This window comes from Ovis aries, chromosome 7 (genome assembly GCF_016772045.2).
Source record: "Ovis aries strain OAR_USU_Benz2616 breed Rambouillet chromosome 7, ARS-UI_Ramb_v3.0, whole genome shotgun sequence".
In the NCBI taxonomy this organism is placed as follows: domain Eukaryota; kingdom Metazoa; phylum Chordata; class Mammalia; order Artiodactyla; family Bovidae; genus Ovis; species Ovis aries.
The window spans coordinates 9,485,568-9,510,712 of record NC_056060.1 but is presented as its reverse complement, the minus strand read 5'-3'; the positions used below and the strand labels follow the sequence as shown (position 1 = coordinate 9,510,712).

General features: G+C 41.1%; 1 protein-coding gene across 5 annotated transcripts in view; it reads right to left on the bottom strand.

Moving 5' to 3' along the window:
- The window catches only part of SCAMP1 (secretory carrier membrane protein 1), a 148,390-nt gene that overhangs the window by 90,660 nt on the left and 32,585 nt on the right, over window positions 1-25,145 (bottom strand). For 3 of the 5 annotated variants that reach the window (XM_027971482.2, XM_060418764.1, XM_027971483.2), the window contains exon 2: window positions 18,543-18,620. The exons of the other annotated variants lie outside the window; for them this stretch is intronic. In XM_027971482.2, the coding sequence (XP_027827283.1) occupies window positions 18,543-18,620 (78 nt within the window). The remainder of the gene's footprint in view (window positions 1-18,542; window positions 18,621-25,145) is intronic. 5 annotated transcript variants of the gene reach the window in all.

The following is a 25,145-nucleotide window of genomic DNA, read 5'->3' as shown; positions in this document are numbered from 1 at the left end:
AGATGAAGTGATAATTAGGGAAATGGAACTGGGTCTAAAGAAACTGCACAGAATGTAGTAGAAAGACAAGGGGGCAAAGGAAAATGTGAAACATTAGGAGAAATGAGAAGAGAGTGGGAAGATGTGATCAAGAGTTCCACAGGAAGCGAACAGAGAAAATGAGGGAGAATCAGTGTTCAAAGGAATCGTGAGGACACTAATACTTGGACTCCAAACTCCAAAATCTACACCAGGTTTTTTAAAAGCTAAGAGCTAGACACGCTAGAGTGGAAGAGCAAACCGGAAGAGACCTTAAAACCACAAAAACCACGGAGGTGTGACCAAGACGAGAGAGGAGGACGACCTTCAGCTCACCTCCTCCCATGAGCACCGCCAAAGTGGCAACTATCTACACACCAGCTCTTGAAGAAACGACCTGAAGGCCAGCAGAGACCTTCTGCAACTAAAGATACAGAGATGGACCACAACAAAACATGGAGAAGGGGCGGAGCTGCGGTATAGTCAAGACCCACAACCCTGCGTAGGCAACCCACAAACAGAAGGACAAGCACAACTGCAGAGGTTCTTCCCAAGGAGTGAGGTGACCCAGCCCCACCTCAGGTGCCCCACCGTGAGGGTCCTGCACTGGGAGGACAAGCCCCAAGAACATTCGGGGCCAGCAGGGCTCACTTTCAGGACAGGCAGAGGGCCGCAGCAAACAGACTCCTCTCTCAAAGGACTCACACAAAATGTCACCTGCTCCAAGACCCAGGGCAGAAGCAGCAACCTGAAAGCCAGAGAGTTAATTCCTAGGCTGGTTGATAAGAAGTCCGGGGGCCCACCCCCACGCGGAGGAGGAGAAATGGGTCCAGGGCTCTTGAGGAGGAGAAAAAGACAACTTTTTCTCCTACAGTGCTTTGTTACTTTTCTTTAAGCTCAGAGCTAATGATTACAACAAAACAACTCATCCTAGGGTCTGTTTCTCCTTAAGCTCTGCACCAATGACTAGTATAACAACAATGTATCTTGCTTGAGGACATGTTTCTCCTTCTTAACAAGAACCTTCTGTCTTAATCCTATCTTAAGACGGTATGTTGTGGGAGTGGGTCTGGTAAGACCTTTCTACTGTTAGTTCTAATCTTGTTAATTTAAGATGTGTGTTGTGGTCTGGTAAAAGTATATAAGGCCTTGATAAAGACTGGGGAGTGGGGGCATTCTCTGCCCCCTTCTGATGTCTATGTCAGAAGCTTTCTCTGTCCTTTCTCACTGTAATAAAACTTCTAACACACAAGAGCTCTGAGGATTCAAGCCTGGTCCCTGGTCCCAAAGCTAAATCTTCTTCAGAGATCAAGAATCCAACATCGTTCACTATAAGCTATCAAAAGGAGACTGGGTCAGACCCACTTACTCCTAGAAGAGCCTTCCAGAGTGAGGGGAGGCAACTGGGCCTCACCCTGGGGATACAGATGCTGATGGCAGCCGTTTGGGGGAACGCACTGTATGGTTTCCCAGTGGTCATGTATGGATGTGAGAGCTGGACTATAAAGAAAGCTGAGCGCTGAAGAATTGATGCTTTTGAACTGTGGTGCTAGAGTAGACTCTTGAAAGTCTTGGACTACAAGGAGATCCAACCAGTCCATCCTAAAGGAAATCAGTCCTGGGTGTTCATTGGAAGGACTGATGTTGAAGCTGAAATTCCAATACTTTGGCCACCTGATGTGAAGAGCTGTCTCATTTGAGAAGATCCTGATGCTGGGAAAGATTGAGGGCACGAGGAGAAGGGGGTGACAGAGGATGAGATGGTTGGATAGCATCACCGACTCGATGGACATGGGTTTGGATGAACTCCGGGAGTTGGTGATGGACAGGGAGGCCTGGCGTGCTGCGATTCATGGAGTCTCAAAGAGCTGGACATGACTGAGCAACTGAACTGAACTATATCATCCTATCACGAGGACACTGGTGCTGGCAAGCACCATATCTCTGGCTGCTTAGTGTCAGCACCTGGACCTGCCCACCAGCAGGCCAGCTGCCCTAGGGCCCCCGCAGTCCCAGCTGCCATGGGACACAGACAAGTTCACCATAAGGCCCAGAAACATCAGCAGATGAATGGATAAAGAAGATGTGGTACATAAAACCATGGAATATTACTTGGTCATAAAAAAGAATGCAATCTTGCCATCTGCGACATGGACAGACCTAGAGGCTGTTGTGCTAAGTGAAACAAGTCAGTCAGAGAAAGATAAATACTGTGTGAGTTCACTTGTATGTGGAATCTCAAAAATGAAACAACTGAACATACAAAATAAAATCGAAACAGACTCATAAATACAGAGAACAGGTAGCTGCCAGAGAGGAGAGGGGAAAGACAAAAATAGGTCAGGGAGATTAAGAGGCATGAACTTCCAGTTACAAAGAATAAGGGTCAGGGTATAAAACGTAGAGTGGGGCAGCCAGTCAATAACTATGCAATAACTTCATGCGGTGACAGATGTTAACTAGACCTACTGTGGTGAACATTTAATACTGAACCACTACACTGTATAATAGGAACTAAAGTAGTGTTGTAGGTCCAATGTATTTCAAAAACAAACTCATAAAAAAGAGATCAGATTTGTGGTTGCCAGTAAAGGGGGGTGGTGAGGAACTGGATAAAAGTAGTTTAAAGGTACAAACTTCCAGTTACAAATAAGTACAAGGGATGTTATGTACAACACGATAAACATAAGTAACACTGCCGCAGGCTATAGATGAAAGCTGCTAGAGTAAATCCCAAGAATTCTCTTCATAAGGAAAAAAATATTTTTTCTATTTCTTTCACTTGGCATCTATTTGAGATGAATGTTTACTAAATTTGATGTGTTAATCACTGCATGATATGTCTTTTTTTTTTTGGCTGCACCACATGCAGGATCTTAGTTCCCCAACTAGGGATTGAACCCTGCATTGGCAGCACAGAGTCCTAACCACTGGACCACCAGGGAACTCCTATAAGTCAAATCATGCTGTACAGTGTCATAAGTCAAAGTGAAACAAAGAGTTAGTCATGCAGTCGTGCGACTCTTTGCGACCCCATGGAATGTAGCCCACAAGGCTCCTCTGTCCATGGGATTCTCCATGCAAGAATACTGGAGTGGGGTGCCACTTCCTCCTCCAAGGGATCTTCCCACCCCAGGAGTGAACTCGGGTCTCTCGCATTGCAGGCAGACTCTTTATCGACTGAGCCACCAAGGAAGCCATATGCCAACTGTATCTCAATAAAACTGGAAGAAGAAGGAGGGGGAAAAACAAGAAAGACACAATGCCTGCACAAAGGGATGCCAGTAAGAGCGCACCATTTCTCAATAGCAACAAGGGGAGCCCAGGTAGAAGGTGCCAAGTTGATGAGAGGAAGTAACTGTCAATGTCAACCTCCAAATCCACTGAAATTAGCTTCTGAGAACCAATGTGAAATAATAAATAGTTATAAATATTAAAAGAGCTTCTACTGTTAGGTAGGAAGTTTGGCATGAGCAATGAGGGATGGCCTAGCGGAAAAGGAGGCTAGCTGATCTCTAAACCCAGACTCTGCCCAGGACAGCCCACAGTGGATACAAACTAACCACAGGGGCTTCCTCAAGTGACCTTAGGCAGCTAGGAGCCCATTAACTTCATATTCTAGACATATATACATCTGATTATAACAGACTGAATTATAAGAAGACATGCACAGCAGAGTCTGCTGTTAGGTAACTTGGAACTGTCAATCGGCCTTGAGTGTATGCCCATTTGCATTCCCTTTCTTGATTGGTGGTGGGTACAAGTCCTATTTTGCACAGGGCACAACCAAAGGAGGAGACAGGAAGTATAAAAAAAGGGAAGCTGAACCGGATTGTGATGAGGACTCCTTTGGGGTTGGCCTGCTTCTATGTCTTCAGAGTGTTTGTTTAATAAAAGATCTATCTGCTTGAGCTATAACTGAACTGTAACTTGTCTGTTGTTTTAAAACCTTTTAGCCTGTTCTTCCAAATTTTTGTTGCAATGAGACAAGAACCAAGGGAGAGAAATAAACGAACCTGACACTACCAACAGACCCTCACTAAAGGAACTCCTATTTTTAGGAATAGGAAAACTAGTACCAGAAGGAATATTTGAGATGCAGGAAGTAGCATCTTTCTGCCTCACTGGACACTTCTGAGTATATCATCTTCATTTTATACGCATCAAAACTGAAGATACAGAAGGAAAGTCAACCTATCTGTAGAAAAAAAAAAAATCCTCTAGTGCGCCTGGACACGGTAACCTCTTCTCCTGAAACTGTGTCACTGCTGCAGCAGCCTCTAGGAAAGCCTGAAGTGTTGGGAAAAGTGCAGCAGGTCCAAAGATGGAGAGAAAGAAAGAACTTTAGAGAAGCCAGAGAACAGGAGAGTCATGTTGGGTGCAGAGCTCTGGCCAGAGCAAGGCCATACACCCTTCTCCCATGGAGGATGAAATTCCACATAGTAAGAATAAACTAGGTTTCTTAAATCTTTGTAAAAGTTATAATTCTCTTATAATTTATATGGTTGTTGTTTCATATTTTAACACAAATTACACATCTACATTTGCCTATCGTGTGGCTTTGGAGATCTCAACCAGGACCAACAGATAAAAATTATAGAAAGACATATTTTCAGTAAGTAGAATTAAGAACATTATGATGATCACAGAACTACAACTTTGGAGAGACTTTTCTGTTATACAGTGAGCTCTTTGCATCAGAAATTCCAAAGGTGTTTCATTATTAAATAAATGAGTATATAAGATCCCTTTAAGGCATGGGAGGCCTACAAGCTGTCCTTATCATGCATAAAAAAATAATGCTCATTTTTTTGGTTTCTTTCCAGTGTTTGAAACATTTATTCAAGAAAATTTCTCCTTCCTTTTTCTGGCTCTTTCTCTTCCATCTGTGAGCCAATAACATTTCTAAGTATACTCATATCTAAAGCAATGTTTCTTTACATGTTCATAGATCTCCTGCATCAGAAAGCCCCAGTGCTCACTGAAAATGCAAACTCTAGGCCCCAGTATAGTAGACAGCTTGATTCAAAAACTCAGGGGTTGAAGAGATGGGGTTTGTGTTTTCAAGGTGCTCACATTTAACGTGAGCTCTCCATGATGATCCTTATACCCCCTGAAATTTGAGAAATCCTCTCTGAGGGAACAAAAGTTTACCAGTTCTGTAAACCACTGTCTATTCTTTCACCTAATGGAGAGAATGCCAAAAGAAACCTAAAACTGTGCAGCCTCCTCTGATTTTATCAGTCTCTGACGGAGCAGACAGAACTGACTGAGGCATGCCCAACACAGATTCTCTTGTTATTATGGGAGGTGAAAATTAAACATGCCAATGTCAGAATCAGAATAAGTAGAAATCATTTTTTCACAATATATGACCATTTTAAAACAAGGTTTTTAAAGATTAGAGTAACTGAGGGAGGTGGTATTATAATAGGAGAAAAGAAGGGATATACAAGAATGAGAGCTTTCAAAGAGAGAAAGGCACATAAAAGAAGAGAGGTGTGGCGAGACATATTCATTCATCAAACATTCACTGATCAATTACAACGTGCCACAAACAATTACAGACACTTGGGAGACATTAATGAACGTAACAGGCAAACATCCCTACCATCAGGAGCCTACATGCTAGCAATGGAAGATAAACAACACATATGAATACGTATGTATAAAATTAAATACATTATAGAGTATTTTAGAAGGCAGTAAATTTTACGGAACAAAAACTGAATAGGATAAAGGGGTCATGGAAAGTTGAGTAGGGATAATTTTACAAAGGTGGCTGCTGCTGCTGCTAAGTCGCTTCAGTCGTGTCCAACTCTCTGGGGAAGCCAATATGCAAGCAAAGACTTTATGGAAGTGAAGAAGTCAGCTCTGCAGATACCTGGGGGAAGACCATTTAAGGCAGAAGGAACAGCCAATACAAAGTCAGGAGAAGGACTAAGGCAGGCCAGAGTGCTGGGAAAGAATATCCAGGGAAGGGGTGAGAGATGCTACAGACTAGGTCATACGCTATGTTAAGGGTATCTGGTTTTACTTTGAAGAAAATCGAAAGCTAGTGAAGAACTTGAAGCAGGAGTCTGAAATGATCAACTTTTTCCCAAGGGATCTCACTGGCTACTGAACCAGAAACAGATTAAAGGTGGAAGGAGGGAGACTAGTCAAGAAACCACCATTGTAGCAATCCAGGCAAGGAAAGATGGCAGCTCAAGCCAAGTAGTGGCTATGGAAACCAGGCATCAGATCTGTATGTATCTGAAAGAGAGAGCCAACAGGATTCCTGGACAGAAATGTGACGTGTAAGGAAACGGAAATAATGAAATACCACCAAGGTATTCACCTAAGTAACTAACAGGATAGAAATAAGAAAGACTGAAAATGAGCAGGATTCCAGTGAGGGGGCTCAGTTCAGTACTGGATAAGTTGAATTTGCAATTTCTAAGACAGCCATGGCAGACGTATCTAGTACACAGCTGAATACATGAATGTGGGGTTCAGAACAGAGGTCTGTGCATTTACAGATGTAAATTTGGGAGTCATCAACACAAAGATGGTATTTAAAGCTATAAGATTTGATGAAATAACGATCTGAATGATCAAAGAGAAGAGAAGCAAAGTCTGGCACACTTCAATACTGGGGCACACTTCAATACTGCGGGTAAAGGATCAGGGAAAGGCGAGAAATTAGCAAAGGAGACAGAGAATGAAAAACAAGTGTTCTGAAAGCCACAGGAAGAAAGTTTACTAAGAATGAGATAGTGATCAGTTGTCAGAGCTGTTGATAGATGGGGAATAAGGGTGAAAATTCACCACCGGATTTAGCAATGTGGAAGTCACTGGCTACTTTGACAAATGCGTTTCGGTGGAGTGTAGGGAGCAAAAGCCTTACTGAAATATTTTTAGGAGAAGGGCTTGCAGGATGAAAAAAAAAGAAAGCAGACAACTTTTTAGAGGAGTTTTGCAGCAAATGGGAGCAGGAAAAGTTTTTCAGGAACAGAGATGTGAGAATTAGACTTGAAAAGGAAACGAAATCAAGGTAAAGTTTTGTTACAAAGTTACAGTAATCAAGAGAGTGTGAGACTGGTATAAGGACAGACACAGAAAATTAAATTGAATTTACAGTCCCCAAATATGCTCTTATATTGACAATCAATTGATGCTCATCAAGAGGGTCAAAATAATCCAATGGGGAAGAAAAGTCTTTTCAACAAATGGTGCCAGAACAAGTGGACAGCGACAGGCAAAAGAAAGAAGCTGGCGATCTATCTCATACCATCCACGAAAATTAATTCAAAACGGACCATAAACCTAAATGTAGGCACTAAAACTATACAACTCTTAGAAGGGATCTGAGAGTAACCTTCATGACCTTCAGTTAGGCAATGGCTTCTTACATATGACAACAAAAACAGAAGCAACGAAACAGAAAATAGACAAATCTCACATGAAAATTTAAAACTTGTGTGTGTCAAAGAACACTGTCAAAAAAATGAAAAAAGGGACTTCCCTGGCTGTCCAGTGCTTAACACTCTAATTACGAAGCGGGGGTTGTGGGTTCCATCCCCCATAAACAAACCTAGACGGCGCTTTAAAAAGCAGAGACATTACTTTGCCGACAAAAGTCCGTATAGTCAAAGCTATGGTTTTTCCAGGGGTCATGTATGAATGTGAGAGTTGGACCATAAAGGCTGAGTGTGGAATTGATGCTTTCAAACTGTGGTACTGGAGAAGACTTGAGAGTCTCCCTTGGGCTGCAAGAAACCAAATCAGCAAATCCTAAAGGAAATCAACCCTGAATATTCACTAAAAAGAATGATGATGAAGTTGAAGCTCGAATACTTTGGCCACCTGATGTGAAGAGCCAACTCATTGGAAAAGACATTGATGCTCGGAAAGATGGAGGGCAAGAGGAGAAGGGGACAACAGAGGCCAAAATGGTTGGACGGCATCACCAACTCAATGAACGTAAGTTTGAGCAAACTTTGGGAGATGGTGACGGACAGGGAAGCCTGGCATGCTGAAGTCCACAGGGTTGCAAAGAGCCAGACATGACTGAGCAAATGAACAACAACAAGCTCCATGTCTGCTACGCCTGTGGGCACTAGCTCCTGTGCATGCCTGGTGCTGCCAGGGTCCCGGGCCATCCAAGCAGCTGCACCACTTCCAGACCAAGTCCTCCAGGGCAGCCTCGGGAGCAGAGTCTATGGACGACTCACATACAGAGGTGGGGAAAACCACAACTGAACTCCAGGGGCAGTGTGGCTAAGGAAGAGGATCAACATTTCCATGAGCTGTACAAGCTGCGGATTAAACCCACATGGTCAATTTGGCAAACTCTTTGTCCATCTCAGTCTTAGTTCAGTCGCTCAGTCAGATCCAACTCTGCGACCCCATGGACTGCAGCACATCAGGCTTCCCTGTCCATCACCAACTCCCAGAGCTTGCTCAGACTCATTTCCATCGAATCTTTAATGCTATCCAACCATCTCATCCTCTGTCATCCCTTTCTCCTCCTGCCTTCAATCTTTCCCAGCATCAGGGTCTTTTCCAATGAGTCAGTCCTTCGCATTAGGTGGCCAAAGTACTGGAGCTTCAGCTTCAGCATCAGTCCTTCCAATGAATATTCAGCATTGATTTCCTTTAGGATTGACTGGTTTGATTATCCTCGCAGTCCAAGGGACTCTCAAGAGTTTTCTCCAACACTACAGTTCAAAAGCATCAATTCTTTGGCACTCAGCTTTCCTTATGGTCCAGCTCTCACATCCATACACGACTACTAGAAAAACCATGCTTTGACTACATGGACCTTTGGTGACAAAGTAATGTCTCTGCTTCCTAATATGCTGTCTAGGTTGATCATAGCTTTTCTTCCAAGAGGCAAGCGTCTTTGAATTTCATGGCTGCAGTCACCATCTGCAGTGATTTTGGGGCCCCCAAAAATAAAATCTCTCACTGTTTCCATTATTTCCCCATCTATTTGCCATGAAGTGATGGGATCAGATGCCATGATCTTAGTTTTCTGAATACTGAGATTTAAGCCAGCTTTTTCACTCTCCTCTTTCACTTTCATCTTTAGTTCCTCTTCACTTTCTGCCATAAGGGTGGTGTCATCTGCATATCTGAGGTTACTGATATTTCTCCCGGCAATCTTGATTTCAGCTTGTACTTCCTCCAGCCCAGCATTTCTCATGATGTACTCTGCATATAAATTAAATAAGCAGGGTGACAATATACAGCCTTGATGTACTCCTTTCCCAATTTGGAACCAGTCCATTGTTTTATGTCTGGTTCTAACTGCTTCTTGGCCTGCAACCAGATTTCTCAGGAGGCAGGTAAGGTGATCTGGTATTCCCACCTGTTGAAGAAATTTCCACAGTTTGTTGTGATCCACACAGTCAAAGGCTTTGGCATAATCAATAAAGCAGAAGTAGATGTTTTTCTGTAACTCTCTTGCTTTTTCTATCTGTGCCTATGGAATACATAGAAGGACAATCAAAGTTCCCACGAAAGGAAAACACCCTAGCTCTGGCCGCTGTGGTCTTTGGAGGCAAGAACACACAAGCGTAGGGCCAGATTAGAGTCTGAGCTGTCCTCACAGCACTGCAGAGGCCAGCCCAGTAGTGGAGGGCATCCTAGGGAGGCAGAGGTGAACTGCCCTTCATGGCAAGGGCAAGGAAACTGCAGCTGAGATCCGAGAAAAACATTTATTATTATTCTTATATTTTGATTTGTTCTGTAATTGGTTCTGGATTTTTTCTTCTTTTTTCCTCTGATGCTGTGGTTGTTGATTTCATTATTAACCGTATTTAAGCTTTGGAGAACTTTTTTAAACCACATTTTTTATTTCCTTTATATTCTTCTAACTCTAGTTTGGCTCTCTGCAGTCCTGTGGGTTTTTTTCTTTTTCCTTTTTAAAATTTTTGTTTTTCTACGATACATAGAAAACCCTAAATATACTATCAGAAAATTACTAGAGATAATCAATAAATTTAATAAAGTTGTATGATCAATATCAACAAAATCAACACACAGAAATCACTTTTATACAGAATATATAGAAATCACATTTCTATACTTTAACAAACAAAAATCATAAAGAGAAATTAAGGAATCAATCCCTTTTGCCATTGCAACCAAAAGAATAAAATACCTAGGAATAAACCTACCTAAGGAGACAAAAGAACTGTATACAGAAAACCGTAGGACACTCATGAAAGAAATCAAAGATGACATCAACAGATGGAGAGCGATTCTATTTTCCTGGGTTGGAAGGATCAATATAGTGAAAATGACTAGACTACGAAAAGCAATCTACAGATTCAATACAATCCCTATCAAATTAGCAACGACATCTGTCACAGAACTAGAACAAAAAATTTCACAATTTATATGGAAAGACAAGAGACTCTGAATAACCAAAGCAATCTTGAGAAAGAAGAACAGAGCTGGAGGAATCAACCTTCCTGACTTCAGAATACACTACAAAGCTACAGTCATCAAGACAGTATGGTACAGGCACAAAAACAGAAATATACACCAATGCAACAACATAGAAAGCCCTGAGATAAACCCACACACCAATGGGCACCTTATCCTTAACAAAGGAGGCAAGAATATACAATGGAGAAAAGAGAGTCTCTTCAGTAAGTAGTGCTGGTAAAACTGGACAGCTACATGTAAAAGAAGGAAATTAAAACACTTCACAACACCATACAAAAAGATAAACTCGAAAATAAGTGTAAAATCAGAAACCATAAAACTCTTAGAGGAAAACGTAAGCATAACATTCTATGACATAAATCACAGCAAGATCCTCTATGAACCACCTCCAAGAGTAGTGGGGAAAAAAAAAAAAACAAGTGGGACCTAATTAAATCTAAAAGTTTTTGCACAGCAAAGGAAACTATAAACAAGGTGAAAAGACAGTCCTCAGAATGGGAGAAAATAATAGCAAATGAAACAACTGACAAAAAATTAATCTCCAAAATATACAAGCAGCTCAGGCAGCTCAATATAAAACAAACAAACAACCCAATTAAAGAGTGGACAGAAGATCTAAGCATACATTTCTCCAAAGAAGACATACAGATGGCTAATAAACACATGAAAAGATGTTCAAAATTGCGCAGGATTAGAGAAATGCAAGTCAAAACTACAATGAGATATCACCTCACACTGCTCAGAATAGCCATTATCAAAACAATAAATACAATGAAAACAATAAATACAAACAATAAACAATAAATGCTAGAGAGGGTGTGGAGAAGACAGAACTCTTGCACTGCTTGTGGGAATGCAAATTAAATGTAAAATGTAAGTAAATGTAAACCACTATGGAGGACAGTACAGAGATTCTTAATAAACTAGAAATAAAAGTACCACATAACCCAACAATCCCACTACTGGGCATACACCCTGAGAGAACCATAACTGAAAAAGACACATTATCCCAATGTTCATTGCAGCACTATTTACAAGAGCAAGGACATGGAAGCAACCTAAGGGTCCATCAACAGATGAATGGATAATGAAGCTATGGTACATATACACAATGGAATATTACTGAGCCATAAAAAAGGAACGCATCTGAGTCAGTCCTAATGAGCTGGATGAACCTATCTGCAGGGCAGCAATGGAGATGCAGACATAGAGAACAGACTTTCAAACACAGAGTCAGGGAAAGAGAGAGTGGAACAAATGGAGAGAGCAGCATGGAAACATATACACTACTATGCGTAAACAGAGAGCCAGTGAGAATTTGCTGTGTGACTCCGGGAGCTCGACCCAGTGCTCTGTGACAACGCAGAGGGTGAGATGGGGGGGAGGCGGGAGGGTGGTTCCAAAAGGAGGGGACATATGTTTACCTGTGACTGATTCGTGTTGGTGTACGCAGAAACCAACACAATACTGTAAAGCAACTATCCATCAATTAAAAATAAAAAATTTTTTAAATTACAAAATACAAACAGCATTAGAAAGAGTAATAGTGAACCAAGAAGGAAACTTAAGAAAATGAAAAAAAAAAAATAGAGAAATAAGAGGCAATAATTCAGGGAGCAGTAGATGACACGCACAATAAGTCCTGGGACCCAATTATAATCTAATGACATGAGATTCAAATGATGACATGGAATATTTTTCATAGAAAGGAGGAAGACTGTCTAGAAGTAGCAACTAGAAATCAAGACAACACATACCCAAATTTTATGCCAGCTGTCTGAGAATAGTGAGAGAAGAAGCAGCTGGTTTTTGAGAAGGTTACAGGGGAAGCAGTGTCCTCATAGAAAGGCCAGGGCAAAGGATGAAACATTTGGAGAAAAACATAAAGATATAGGGGATTTTGGTGAAGTTGGACTCTGACTTCCAGAGAGCACAAGTAAAGTTTCAGGAATTAAGGAAACAGAAGGGTTCAGAATCAGTAATGTACAAAAGCATCATGAGGATTAAAATCCAAGAGATGAGAAAGAGTCTAGGGCCTCCTGTAGAGAATGACATAAATGAGAATCAAGGACATAGTGAGACTGGTCCTGATAAACTTAGAGTAGTCAAGTGTGGAGGGCAGGCAGGGATAAGTGTTCTGAAGGCTCCTTCTAAATGGGCATGAAGAGATATGAAGTCATACAGTCTTAACCCTAATGTGCCATCTTATTCCCAAGTGTGGCATACAAAACCTAAGATGAACCTCAGTGATTCTCCCCTCCTCATGTTCATGTCTTAATATAATACCCTCTCCTTGAGTGTATGCATGACCTGTGATATGCTTCTAATCAACAGAGTATGGTAACAATGACAGGTACCATTCCCTTGATTACATTATATAATAGAGGTACTCTATTTTAGTGTAACAGTGTGAGAAACTCTGCAGACTCTCTGAAATGAGTGGCCACGGTGGGGAAGCCCCTGTGGCAAGAAACCATGCAGCCTCTAGGAACTGTGGACAGCATCAAGGGCCTGGGGGTGGTCTCCAGCTGATAGCCAGCCAACAGCCAGGGCCCGTAGCCATAGAACCACAAGGATATTAATTCTGCCAACAACCTGAGTGAGCATGGAAACGATCTTTCCCGTCAAGCCTTTGGATGAGAATGGAGCCCAGACAACACCTTGATCACAATCTTGTGAAACCCTGAACAAATGACCCAGTTAAGCTGTGTCCAAACTCCCGACCTATAGAAACGATAAAATAATAAATGTGTGCTTTTTCAAGCTGCTAAGTCTGTAGTAATTTGTTACATAACAGTAGAAAATGAATATATCTACTATGAGAGATTCATCTTGACCCATTAAAGGAGGTGAGGATAGTCTAGGGGAGCCAGGCTTATGACCACACAGTACCTCTTTACTCCATTAGGTCTAGGGGAGGTCATCTCAATGGGGTTGTGAGTCAGAAAGTAAATGACTTTAGCTGGAGCAAACAGCACATTGGAAGATAAGATTTAAAAGACAGTCAAGGGGAGAAGTCTGATGAGACTTTCTACTTTCTGCTCAATTTTTCTACAAACCTAAAACTGCTCTAAAAAGTAAACTAATAAAATTTTTTTTAAAAAAAGATACTGTGCTTAGTCGCTCAGTGGTTTCCAACTCTTTGAGATTCCATGGACTGCAGACCACCAGGCTCCTCTGTCCATGGGAATTCTCCAGGCAAGAATACTGGAATGGGTTGCCATGCCCTCCTCTTCTTCACAACCAAGGGATCGAACCCAGATCTCCCACATTGCAGGTGGATTCTTTAACATCTGAGCCACCAGCAAAGCCCAAGAATACTGGAGTTGGTAGTGTATCCCTTCTCCAGGGGATCTTCCCAACCTAGGAACTGATCCAGGGTCTCCTGCATTGCAAGCAGATTCTTTACCAGCTGAGCTACCAGGGAAGCAAAAAATGTACTTGGCATTCGTTATTCTTAACCCCATGAAATGTAGCCTGCCAGGCTCCTCTGTCCATGTAATTTTCCAGGGAAGAATACTGGAGTGGGTAGCCGTTCCCTTCTCCAGGGGATCTTCCCAACCCAGGGATCAAACCTGGGTCTCCCGTATGACACATTTCTAAGGAGTGAAGACCTAATCTGAACTCGGCCTTAAAAAAAAATAATTCTAGTCACAGCCAAAAAAAAAAAAAAAGAAAAGATTTGAAGAGAAACTAGAGACAGGTAAGTAGATAGGCCATTGTATTATCTCACATGAGTACCTGAATTAGGACAGTTTAGTAGGAACGAAAAGGACAGACACATAATCTCTCCTGCAGGTATAAATGACAGGATGTGGCTACTGATTAGATGTAGGATAAGAAGCAGTTTGAGACAAAGACTCAGGTGCTTCCAGCCAATGACACTAGAAGGCAATAGTTATCATTAAATGAGACTAGAAACAAAGAAGGTTCCAGAAGGGACAGATTATGAGCTCCAAAAAAGAAGCAAAGGAGAAAGAAAAAAAAATTTACAGAAATGTATGCCAAAAGAAAATTAAAAGTTATTACAGTATAAAAATTGCTTTTGCAGTATTAAAAATAGGTAAACTACTATATACTATCGAGTCAGTTCCTAGAGCTAAAATTTTAATCCATTATCAGAAGAAAAGTTGACATTAGAAATTATTTAACTCAAATCTTCCTCTCTAGTTCCACTGTTACACATTTGGGGGGAAAAGAATGCACAAACAGATAGCTAAAGGGAAGTTGTGTATAGAGCAGGGAGCTCAACCTGGTATTCTGCAACAAGCAAGAGCGGTGGGATCTGGTGGGAGGTAGGAGGGAGGTTCTAGGCCAAGAGGGAGGGGACATGTGGATATCTATGGCCGAGTCATGTAGATGTATGGCAGAAACCAACACAACACTGTAAAGCAATTATCATTCAATTAAAAATAAATTTAAAAAAAAAAAAGCCCAAAGAGGTTAGATGGCTTCCTAAAGGTAGCAACTAATTAGTGGCAGGGACTAGATTAGAATCCAGGTCTTATGATTCTCAGTCTATTCCATGTCCTGAATTGACTTAGTAAGAAGCAGTTCCTACTTACATAAATCAATTACCTATGTCCTTTATGGTCAGAAATGACCACCTGAGCATGCCAGTACTTGGAATTTTCTTCTCTTGGTTCTGCTGCAGATCTTGCTGCTTTATGTGACAGAAATCATAAATACCAACAACTAGCAGAACAGGAAGGAACCAAACAGCCTATCCCTGAAGGAAAACAGCATGACGGTAAACGAGGCCGTGAGAAACGGCACTGAGGATTTTACCAACAGTGCCCCACTCCCTCCACACACAGATAGCGCTGTCTCCACACCCACACTTCAATGCGCGCCAGAAGAAATCCTGTCTGAAGCCATGAATGCCGCCACCGGTGGGTGAAGCTAGCTGAGGATCAAGTGGCAACAGGCATTTTAAACTGTTGCCTAATTTAAAAGGAAAACATTCCCCCTAAATATGTAACAATTCTCAAGGATGAACTAATTCTTCTAGTAATTTATATATTAAGTTTTAGAGGGTAAGCCAGGGAACCCATCATACTCAACATAATACCAGAGGTAAACTGCATTTTGAGTTCAAACAAAAAAAATTATTTCATAACCAAAGACTACCCTCCACTTCATAGCACATCTCAATTCAGACTACCACATTTACAGTATACTGCCAACCCTCAGTCTAAAAACCACATGGTATTTTATGAGGACCCCTTTCTCTGAAATTATATACAGCATGAATACAATACAAATTATTTAAATATTTATTACTTTCCTTAAAGTTTCCATTCAAACAGAAAACTAACTAAATATAAAAGGAAACCTAAAAAGAAAAATAAGAAAGACAGGAACTTTCCAAAGTCTTAACAAAGCTATACACTAATTCTGCTAAAGGATCTTCCTACTTGGCCTCAAGTAGTTCACCACACCCTTATGCAACAATCTAGAAGATTGCTTCACTTTCACAAATATTTTTCTATGACAAATATGGATAACAACAATCCACTAAAATAGTATTTGGAGTTCTAAAATATCACTTAAACCAATTATCCAAGTACACCTGCTCTGTCTTAGAAAATAGTCCCAGCTGCAGAAAAGGAGGGGAAACAAATTTCTAAAATCATACATTATGAAACAAAAGAATTCTGAAATTTTAAATTATTTCACCTGTGTTTTCCACAGTGTAAAAAGTTCAGTGCAAAATGCATCAGTGCTCTAACATCAATAATTTTCTTGGTTCTGACACTATATCATTGCTCATCAAATCTAAGAGAAGTTTCATTGTAAGCTGGCTGTTCTTCATTGCCTAGCTATTCTTCCAGAAAATCTTTCCTTGACTGTAAAGTCTTAAACATTTAAAATCATAATTTACATTTTTTTTCCTGGATTTATCTTCTTTGTGTAATTTTTAAAAATCCCAATTAGGTGAGAAAATTTCCATGACCAAGACTATACCTGCTATTTCTTAGGCATCTGCCTCTAAAGACAGCACTAGCAAAATGGAAAAGGCAAAAGCTTTAAAAAAAAAAAAAAAAAAAGATGAGTTATGTAAACCAGTTCTGCCACTTACTAGCTAGATGACTTGTGTGTGTGCTTCAGTTTCTTTATCAGTGAAAGGAAACAGAAAATATCCATGTTCAATGCTGTCATAAGAATTCGATAACATGGGTAAAAGCACAGGGCACCAAGTAGACAACTTGTTGAAGAACACTACTATTAACATTACCACAGAGAATAATCTAAAACGGCTACTGTAAAACGGTGACACATATTTTTTGCTAGTAAAGTCTTCCCAAAAAGTATATAAAAATCTCTCTTTATTCATCCCCAGCAAATTTTAACAGTCATTCAAATCTCTACCCTCCAGAAATCATGTTAGAAGAATTACATACAGTGGAATAAAATATACCAGGCTCTTTTTCTTCCTTTCAACTGCTACCAAGTTGCAATCTTGTACTTTTTCACAGTTTTGTATAAGGTTGTGTCATATGACATTGCTATATTTACATGTCAACACTGGTCAACTGATTGGTCATTTCACAGGGTTCAATACGAAACTGACAGGCTCAATGAAAATTTAATGATCTCAGCCTGGGCTGCAGTTGCTACACAAAAACAGAGGCTGTTAAAATAAATGAGGACTTTGAAATAAAGTGAAATTTAAAAGTTCATCCTCCTTTTAGGGCTTTTATCTTGCACAAAGTTCTTCCTAAAACTAAAAAGTTAATACACCATGAAGATATTTCCAAGCAAAACCCTATATGATCTTCCAGAATTATTTTCTAGATTATGAAAAATATGATCTTCAGGAAGAGATGATGAAGTAAGGCTCTTTATGCTGACATGTAAATGCAAGCACGGAACTGAAGAACTTCAATACCTTTAACAGGATGACTAAAATTTCAGGAGCTAACAACGTTTAAAACTAAGGGCTTCATGAGTGTGATATTTAAGCTAAAGGCTCAAATACAGGAGACAAAATTATTTGCCAGAGAATTTTTGAAAGAGAATTCTCAACCTATCTTCTGCTGCTGCTACTGCTGCTAAGTCGCTTCAGTCATGTCCGATCTGTGCAACCCCACAGACAGAAGCCCACCAGGCTCCCCCATCCCTGGGATTCTCCAGGCAAGAACACTGGAGTGGGTTGCCATTTCCTTCTCCAGTGCATGAAAGTGAAAAATGAAAGGGAAGTCGCTCAGTCATGTCCGACTCTTCGCGACCCCATGGACTGCAGCCTACCAGGCTCCTCCATCCATGGAATTTTCCAGGCGAGAGTACTTCAGTAGTCCTCATAACTGGCTCACAATAAAAGTATCTAAAGGATGAAAGGGAAAACAAAAAACTGCCTTATGAGGGATTAGGGCCCTAACAGACACTGTAATAAAGTTGCCCAGCTGCTTCTAACATGCATTCAAGGTAGAGAACCCTGTCCTGAGGGTTTTTTCCATACTCCTTCATTTTATAAACCAAGACTTCATTTTAAGAAGATTAGGTTTCTAGGCCGGTTAAAGTTCCAGAGATTCTAGTCTACCAGAGGAGAAGGCTAGTCTTATTCAGAATCACCTAATTCAGATGACAATCATACAAATATTAACGGTACTGTTTTGTACAAACATCTCTGTAAGAAAATATCACCCTGTATTACCATGAAAACAACATGTATAGCAAAAAATCTCCCCTGTTAAAAAAACTGTAGCAATACTAACATATTAGAGGGTTTATTGGAGAAGGCAATGGCAACCCACTCCAGTACTCTTGCCTGGAAAATCCCATGGACGGAGGAGCCTGGTAGGCTGCCATCCATGAGGTCGCAAAGAGTCGGACACGACTGAAGCAACTTAGCAGCAGCAGAGGGTTTATTAGAAATTTGTAGAACCATCATGGTATTTTCAATTACTTGGAATATTCCTTTTTTTTTTTTTTTTAAAGAACTTGCTAAATTCTAAATAAAACACTAATAGCTTGTTTTATATAAATTAAACAATCAACTTAAAAGAAACCATAACTGAGCTATAAATCCCATTTAATTTCATTTTAATATTTAAAAGTAGTCCAATTAAGAATAGTCTTACTGTTCTAGAATCTGAGAATGGATTGTATTCATCAAGTCCTGGTGGGACATTTCTTGTCACTTGTGTAACTGATGGGTCCTGGAATAAAATTCAAAGGAGAAAAAAAGGTTACTTATCCTTTAAGACACATTTATATTTACAAAGCATTTGCTTTATCTGTACGTTTGGTCACCCCGTTAAGCTAACAGAGGAAAATAAAGAAGATTATCAGATTTACTCAGTTCCATTTCCACAAAGTTGAAATTTAAACCCACAGCCCTCACACCGTCAAAGAAAAAGAAATGAAAACTATGTTAGATGCAAATCAACTGCTAGCTATTACTGAAAGAACGAAAATAAACCACTTCTTAACAGCTGTGTGGAACCAAGTGCATGTTAGCAAATCTTGAGTAAATCCATCCCTTCCTTTGGGCTCCACAAAGAGTTCATGTCCCCTTTTTCTTGAAAAGAATATCTTCAGTTTTCCCTACTGCAGATCTAGGTACCACAGTACAAATCAGTGTCACATACAGGCACCACCTAGAGTGTTCAAGATTAAGCCTCTCTTACTCGTTTTATTCTACAAAACGCTTCTCTACGACTGTAGCTTATACTGAGCCACGTGATCCTGGACTGTCTCCCTTTTCCAAGTGTTACCACCACAGTCTCCCAGCTTTTCAAACCTTAATACTAGGCTTTCATATAAATAATTGAATCACAAAATCCTAGTTGTTCTATTTCTCTTGACTGTGAAATGTAAGACACTAATATAATGAACATCTCAACAAAACTGACTACAAAATTAATATGAAAGGCAAGTGCAAACCATAATGTTCAGCCTCATCAGCCTTTGCGCATGTTAGTCACAAGCGTTTGCATTCATCAGAATCAAACGAAACACACACTGCTGCACCCTACTCCCAGAGTTTCCGACTCAGTATGTCTGGGCTGGGACCTGAGAATCTGCAGTTCTAACAAATTCCCAGGTGATGCTGCTGGTGGTCCCCACTGCTCCCTTGCCTACACTGTTCCTTCTCTAATCCATCGTCCTCAACAATGCCAAAATTACCTTTCAAAAATGTAAAGCTGATCTTCTCCTCCCCCTCCTCCAATCCCTCCGCTCTGCCCCTTATCCATTTCAGATTCTTAGAGACTCTCAACTATAAAATACAGCTTCCTCAAAATGAGACACAAGGCTTCTGACTATCTGAACTAGCCCTTGCCTACCTTCCAGCTTTATCAACTCTTATAACCATCCTCACCTTGCCAATCCTTCTCCCTTAACCAAACAAAGCAAGCTACTGTATAAAAAGCCTCACACTTGACAATAACCAAGTGGTAAAGATAAATTAAAAGTACAGCACAAATGAAAAAGGCTTTAGGTTTGCTCAACAATAAAATGGGAAGGAGGGGATGAAATCACTCTACTTCTCAGGGTTTCCCTCCCAAGTTTATTTAAAAATGACTAGAAAGATTATCAAGAGTGGATGTGTGCTTCAGGGGGAAAATTAAGAAAAAAGGAAACGAGTATTTTGATAAAATTTTTGATCAAGTTGACATTGCTGTGCTTAAAATTTGGAAGTGGGTTCAGGGTCAAAGAGTGGAGACCTAGCAAATCTGGATGGTCCAGCTGCAGTCATGATGCCCAGCCCACCACCATCCACCACAAAACCAGGTGACCTGAGTCCTCAGACACCATGTGCTTCCTCAGCACTGCGTCCTCAGGCAGTAGTACTCTTCCAGGCACAGTCAGCCTGGCAATCTCCTCCTCTTCCTTAAACACTCAACCCGAAGACTATCTCATATGCTAACCAGTAATCTTCCTGATACCTGCCTGATAACCCAGTCACTCCGTCGCAATCTCAGTGTTTCCATAGAACTTGGCATTTACTTCCATTAGCATTGATTTCACTGAACCATGACGAGCTTCATGCAAGTCTTTTTTCCCCAAATTAGACTGTGACATCTTTGAATACAAGAAATTGGTAAATAGGTGTTTATGATGCTGTGAAAGTGCTGCACTCAATATGTCAGCAAATTTGGAAAACTCAGCAGTGGCCACAGGACTGGAAAAGGTCAGTTTTCATTCCAATCCCAAAGAAAGGCAATGCCAAAGAATGCTCAAGCTACCGCACAATTGCACTTATCTCACACACTAGTAAAGTAATGCTCAAAATTCTCCAAGCCAGGCTTCAGCAATACGTGAACCATGAACTTCCAGATGTTCAAGCTGGTTTTAGTAAAGGCAGAGGAACCAGAGATCAAATTGCCAACATCCACTGGATCATCGAAAAAGCAAGAGAGTTCCAGAAAAACATCTATTTCTGCTTTATTGACTATGCCCATGCCTTTGACTGTGTGGATCACAATAAACTGGAGAATTCTGAAAGAGATGGGAATACCAGACCACCTAACCTGCCTCTTGAGAAACCTGTATGCAGATCAGGAAGCAACAATTAGAACTGGACATGGAACAACAGACTGGTTCCAAATAGGAAAAGGAGTACGTCAAGGCTGTATATTGTCACCCTGCTTATTTAACTTCTATGCAAAGTACATCATGAGAAACGATGGGCTGGAAGAAGCACAAGCTGGAATCAAGACTGCCGGGAGAAATATCAATAACCTCAGATATGCAGATGACACCACCCTTATGGCAGAAAGTGAGGAAGAACTAGAGAGCCTCCTGAAAGTGAAAGAGGAGAGTGAAAAAGTTGGCTTAAAGCTCAACATTCAGAAAACTAAGATCATGGCATCCAGTCCCATCACTTCATGGCAAATAGATGGAGAAACAGTGGAAACAGTGGCTGACTTTATTTGGGGGGGGGGGGAACCTCCAAAATCACTGCAGATGGTGACTGCAGCCATGAAATTAAAAGACACTTACTCCTTGGAAGGCAAGTTATGACCAATCTAGACAGCATGTTCCTCAGTATTAAAAAGCAGAGACATTACTTTGCTAACAAAGGTCTGTCTATTCAAGGCTATGGTTTTTCCAGTAGTCATGTATGGATGTGAGAGTTGGAGTATAAAGAAAGCTGAGCACCAAAGAATTGATGCTTTTGAACTGTGGTGCTGGAGAAGACTCTTGAGAGTCCCTTAGACTGCAAGGAGATCTAACCAGTCAGTCCTAAAGGAGATCAGTCCTGGGTGTTCATTGGAAGGACTGATAATGAAGCTGAAACTCCAATACGTTGGCCCCCTGATATGAAGAATCAACTCATTGGAAAAGACCCTGATGCTGGCAAAGACTGAAGGCAGGAGGAGAAGGGGACGACAGAGGATGAGATGGTTGGATGGCATCACTGACATGATGGAGATGAGTTTGAGTAGGCTCTGGGAGTTGCTAATGGACAGGGATGCCTGGTGGGCTGCAGTCCATGGAGTCGCAAAGAGTCGGTCAGACACAACTGAGTGACTGAACTGACTGGGGGAGTGCACCTTCACTGAATTTCAACTGATTCCCTCCATCATGCTTCATGTTGGACCTTCTCAATCACTGCCACATATAACCTCACAGGAAGATCAAAACCTGGCAAGAAATTACTTTCACCTTCAGCTAGACATAGGGACATTAATTCAGCAACAGTTTCTTTGGGACCTCCCTAGTGGTAAGACTCCACACTTTCACCACAGGGGGTACCGGTTCAATCCCTGGTTGTGGAAAAAGATCCCACATGCCACATGGTATGGCCGAAAATAATGGGAATAGTTTCTTCAATAAACATTTTTTGTGAATAATCAACCTCAGTGTCTTCTCAGTATATATATCATCCTCAAGCTAAATAATAGTCTAAAAACACAAAAGACTCCATGGATGATTATGTATAACGTACATTATGTATGTACTTACTATATCTGCTAACACTTAATAAGTTTGGGTTTCCTGATTAACATTCAAAAGTTTCTGTATCTTAGGTGCTTGTTCAAAAGCAGAAAGAGGACTCGTCTAGGAATTGGAAACTCAGTTCACTGGAAATGACTAGCCTCTGCAACCTTAAGCAAGTCACCTAAACTCTCGTCTCATAAGTAAAATAGGAGAAATATGATATATGATCACCCTGGTCAGTTGAAGCTCTGAAATGTTATGCTAGACTTTAAGTCTTCATTGTTCGGAAAGCTAACTGCCTGTATTTAAGCCTCCCCACCGTACTAGTAAAAAGAGGTAAACACTAAACAAGGCATTTCATATTTCTACGTGACTCAGTTTTTTCATCAGTAAGATATCACATAGTTCACGAACCACTGCATGTAAAATGACTGGTACAGTTCCTGCACACGGACAACACTTGAGTGACAGCTTAGGCTGTTATCATTATTACCAACAAGAAAAGAAGAGTCAAACAAAATAAGCGGTCCATCTTCTATTAACTGTGGTATCAAGAAAGGATAGAGCACCCTACGTAATGAACAGGCCAAAAACCGTCCACAGCCACCCTCTGAGGAAAGCAGTGACCGGAGTCCTCCACCCAGTCACTGTGCCATGTGCCCCAGCAGCTCAGCGGCATGCCAAAGGGGGAAGAATTGGCCTCTGTGCCAACGGCAGCCATTTTTAGAACCGGACATGAGGGAGCCCGGCAGACCCCTACACAAGTGGCTCTGCCTGGATACTACTCATCAATTCAATGAGGGCTTGTTCATTGAGGCACTTGAATGAGACATAAAGACGGTACTGCAGTTAGCAGCAGAAGCTGCCACTAGTCACAGTACAGAGAGACAGAAGTGAAGTCATAAGAAGGTGGCCAGAAAAGGCTAAGGGGAATGGCATTTACCAGAGTTGCCAAGGAGCCACTCAAGCAAAAACGTGGCCCACAGAGCTGCTCTTCTTCTGGCTGACGGGGAACGACTGGTGTTAGAGAAGTCTTCACACATTCCTACAGACCCCCAGGAAGACCACAGGAAGGAGAGAAAAGGAAGACACGTCAGAGGGGCAGAAGAGGCAAAAAAGTCTGGAGAGGTCAGCCCCCTAGCCTTCACTCAAGTCAGTGAAGCTCAATTCTCCTATGTCTTTTAACTACAGATTTCGTGTGAAAAGGGTTTCCACGGGTTGGCAGGAGGGAGGTCAAGGGCAGGGACTGAGGAGACACCATGTGAGCTCCCAGAAACTGTCTCATCCCAACAGCAGACACTGACTGTGTTGGGCTTCCTTCCCTCCCCAGAATCCAAAGAAAAATCCTCCATCACCTGAGGTAACCTGAGCATGTCTCCATGCCTTAAAACCAGCACAGGCGGAACCAATGCTCTTGGCCATTTTGTGTTCTATTAAAACTTTACATAAGAACAGTTTACTTTCATTAAGATTTTATATTTAAATAAAATCTTCTGAGTGAGAAAGATTTTAATAAGTATTACCATTTACTGATGCCAAGTATACATTCTGGTCTCAGACATACTTACTGATCCAAACTGCTGCTAAATCACTTTTTTTAACTGAAGTTGATTTACAATGTTGTGTCAACTTCTGTAGAGCAAAGTGCTCTAGTTACACACACACATGTATATTCTTTTCCACTATGGTTTAGCACAGGATTTAGTTTCCAGTACTATACAGTAGAATCTTGTTGTTTATCCATTCCATACTTAATAGAAAAGACCCCAATGCTGGAAAAGACTGGAAGCAAAAGAGAAGAGGGTGGCAGAGGATGAGATGGTTAGATAGCATTACTGGCTCAGCAGACACGACTTTGAGCAAACTCTGGCAGATACTGAAGGACAGGGGAGCCTGGCTGTGCTGCAATCCACAGAGTCATAAACAGTTGGGCACAACTTACCGATTGAACAACAAATATAACAGCTTACATCCGCTAACCCCAACCTCCCACTCCATCCCTCTCCCAACCCCCACCCCCTTGGCAACCACAAGTCAGCTCTCTATCACTTCTTAATTGAATTCTACTTTCACCTTTTCTCTCCCTTCTAAGGAGATGGAGGAGGATACAACTCTAGTCTTTATTTTCTTTTCTTAGTGACAGATATGTCCCACAGTTGTAAAGTTCAAGGCAACTTGACAAAACCTATGCAAAAAAAAAAAATCTCTTTATATACAAGTTTCATCTCTTCCTGTCTTTTCTCTGGATTACCCTATCAGTTATCCTTTTCTCTTATATGTTCATCTTCTTCTTCTCAACAGGACACCTCACATCTACACTTTAAGTCTCAATCATCTTTAAAATGCACACAAGCACAGAAAAACAAAACCATTCCTTCAATCACCCTCAAGCTACAACTATAAAGCCCCCTTCTTTCTATGCACTTCTCATCTCCCACCCACACACCCTCCCATCGGGGGCTGTATTTTTCCAGTGTAAACTGCAATAGCCTTCCCACTATCTCTCCGCCCTGTGACACCTTCCCCAGTCTATTATTCACAGTGAACCAAGAAGAGCTTCTCAAAATACAAACTTGCTCATGTCACACCTACAGATCTGATGAATGTGAAGAGAACAAATGTATACTAAATTTGGTTTACTCTCTCAATCATCTAAGAGCATATCTTAGACCTATGAAAACTTACAAGTCTTTGGGAATGAAAAATGAATAGTGAAATAATTTATGGGATAGAGATTGCAAATATGGGTAAATTTTCATCATCCACATAAGTGACTGCTACAGCATGAAGAGAAG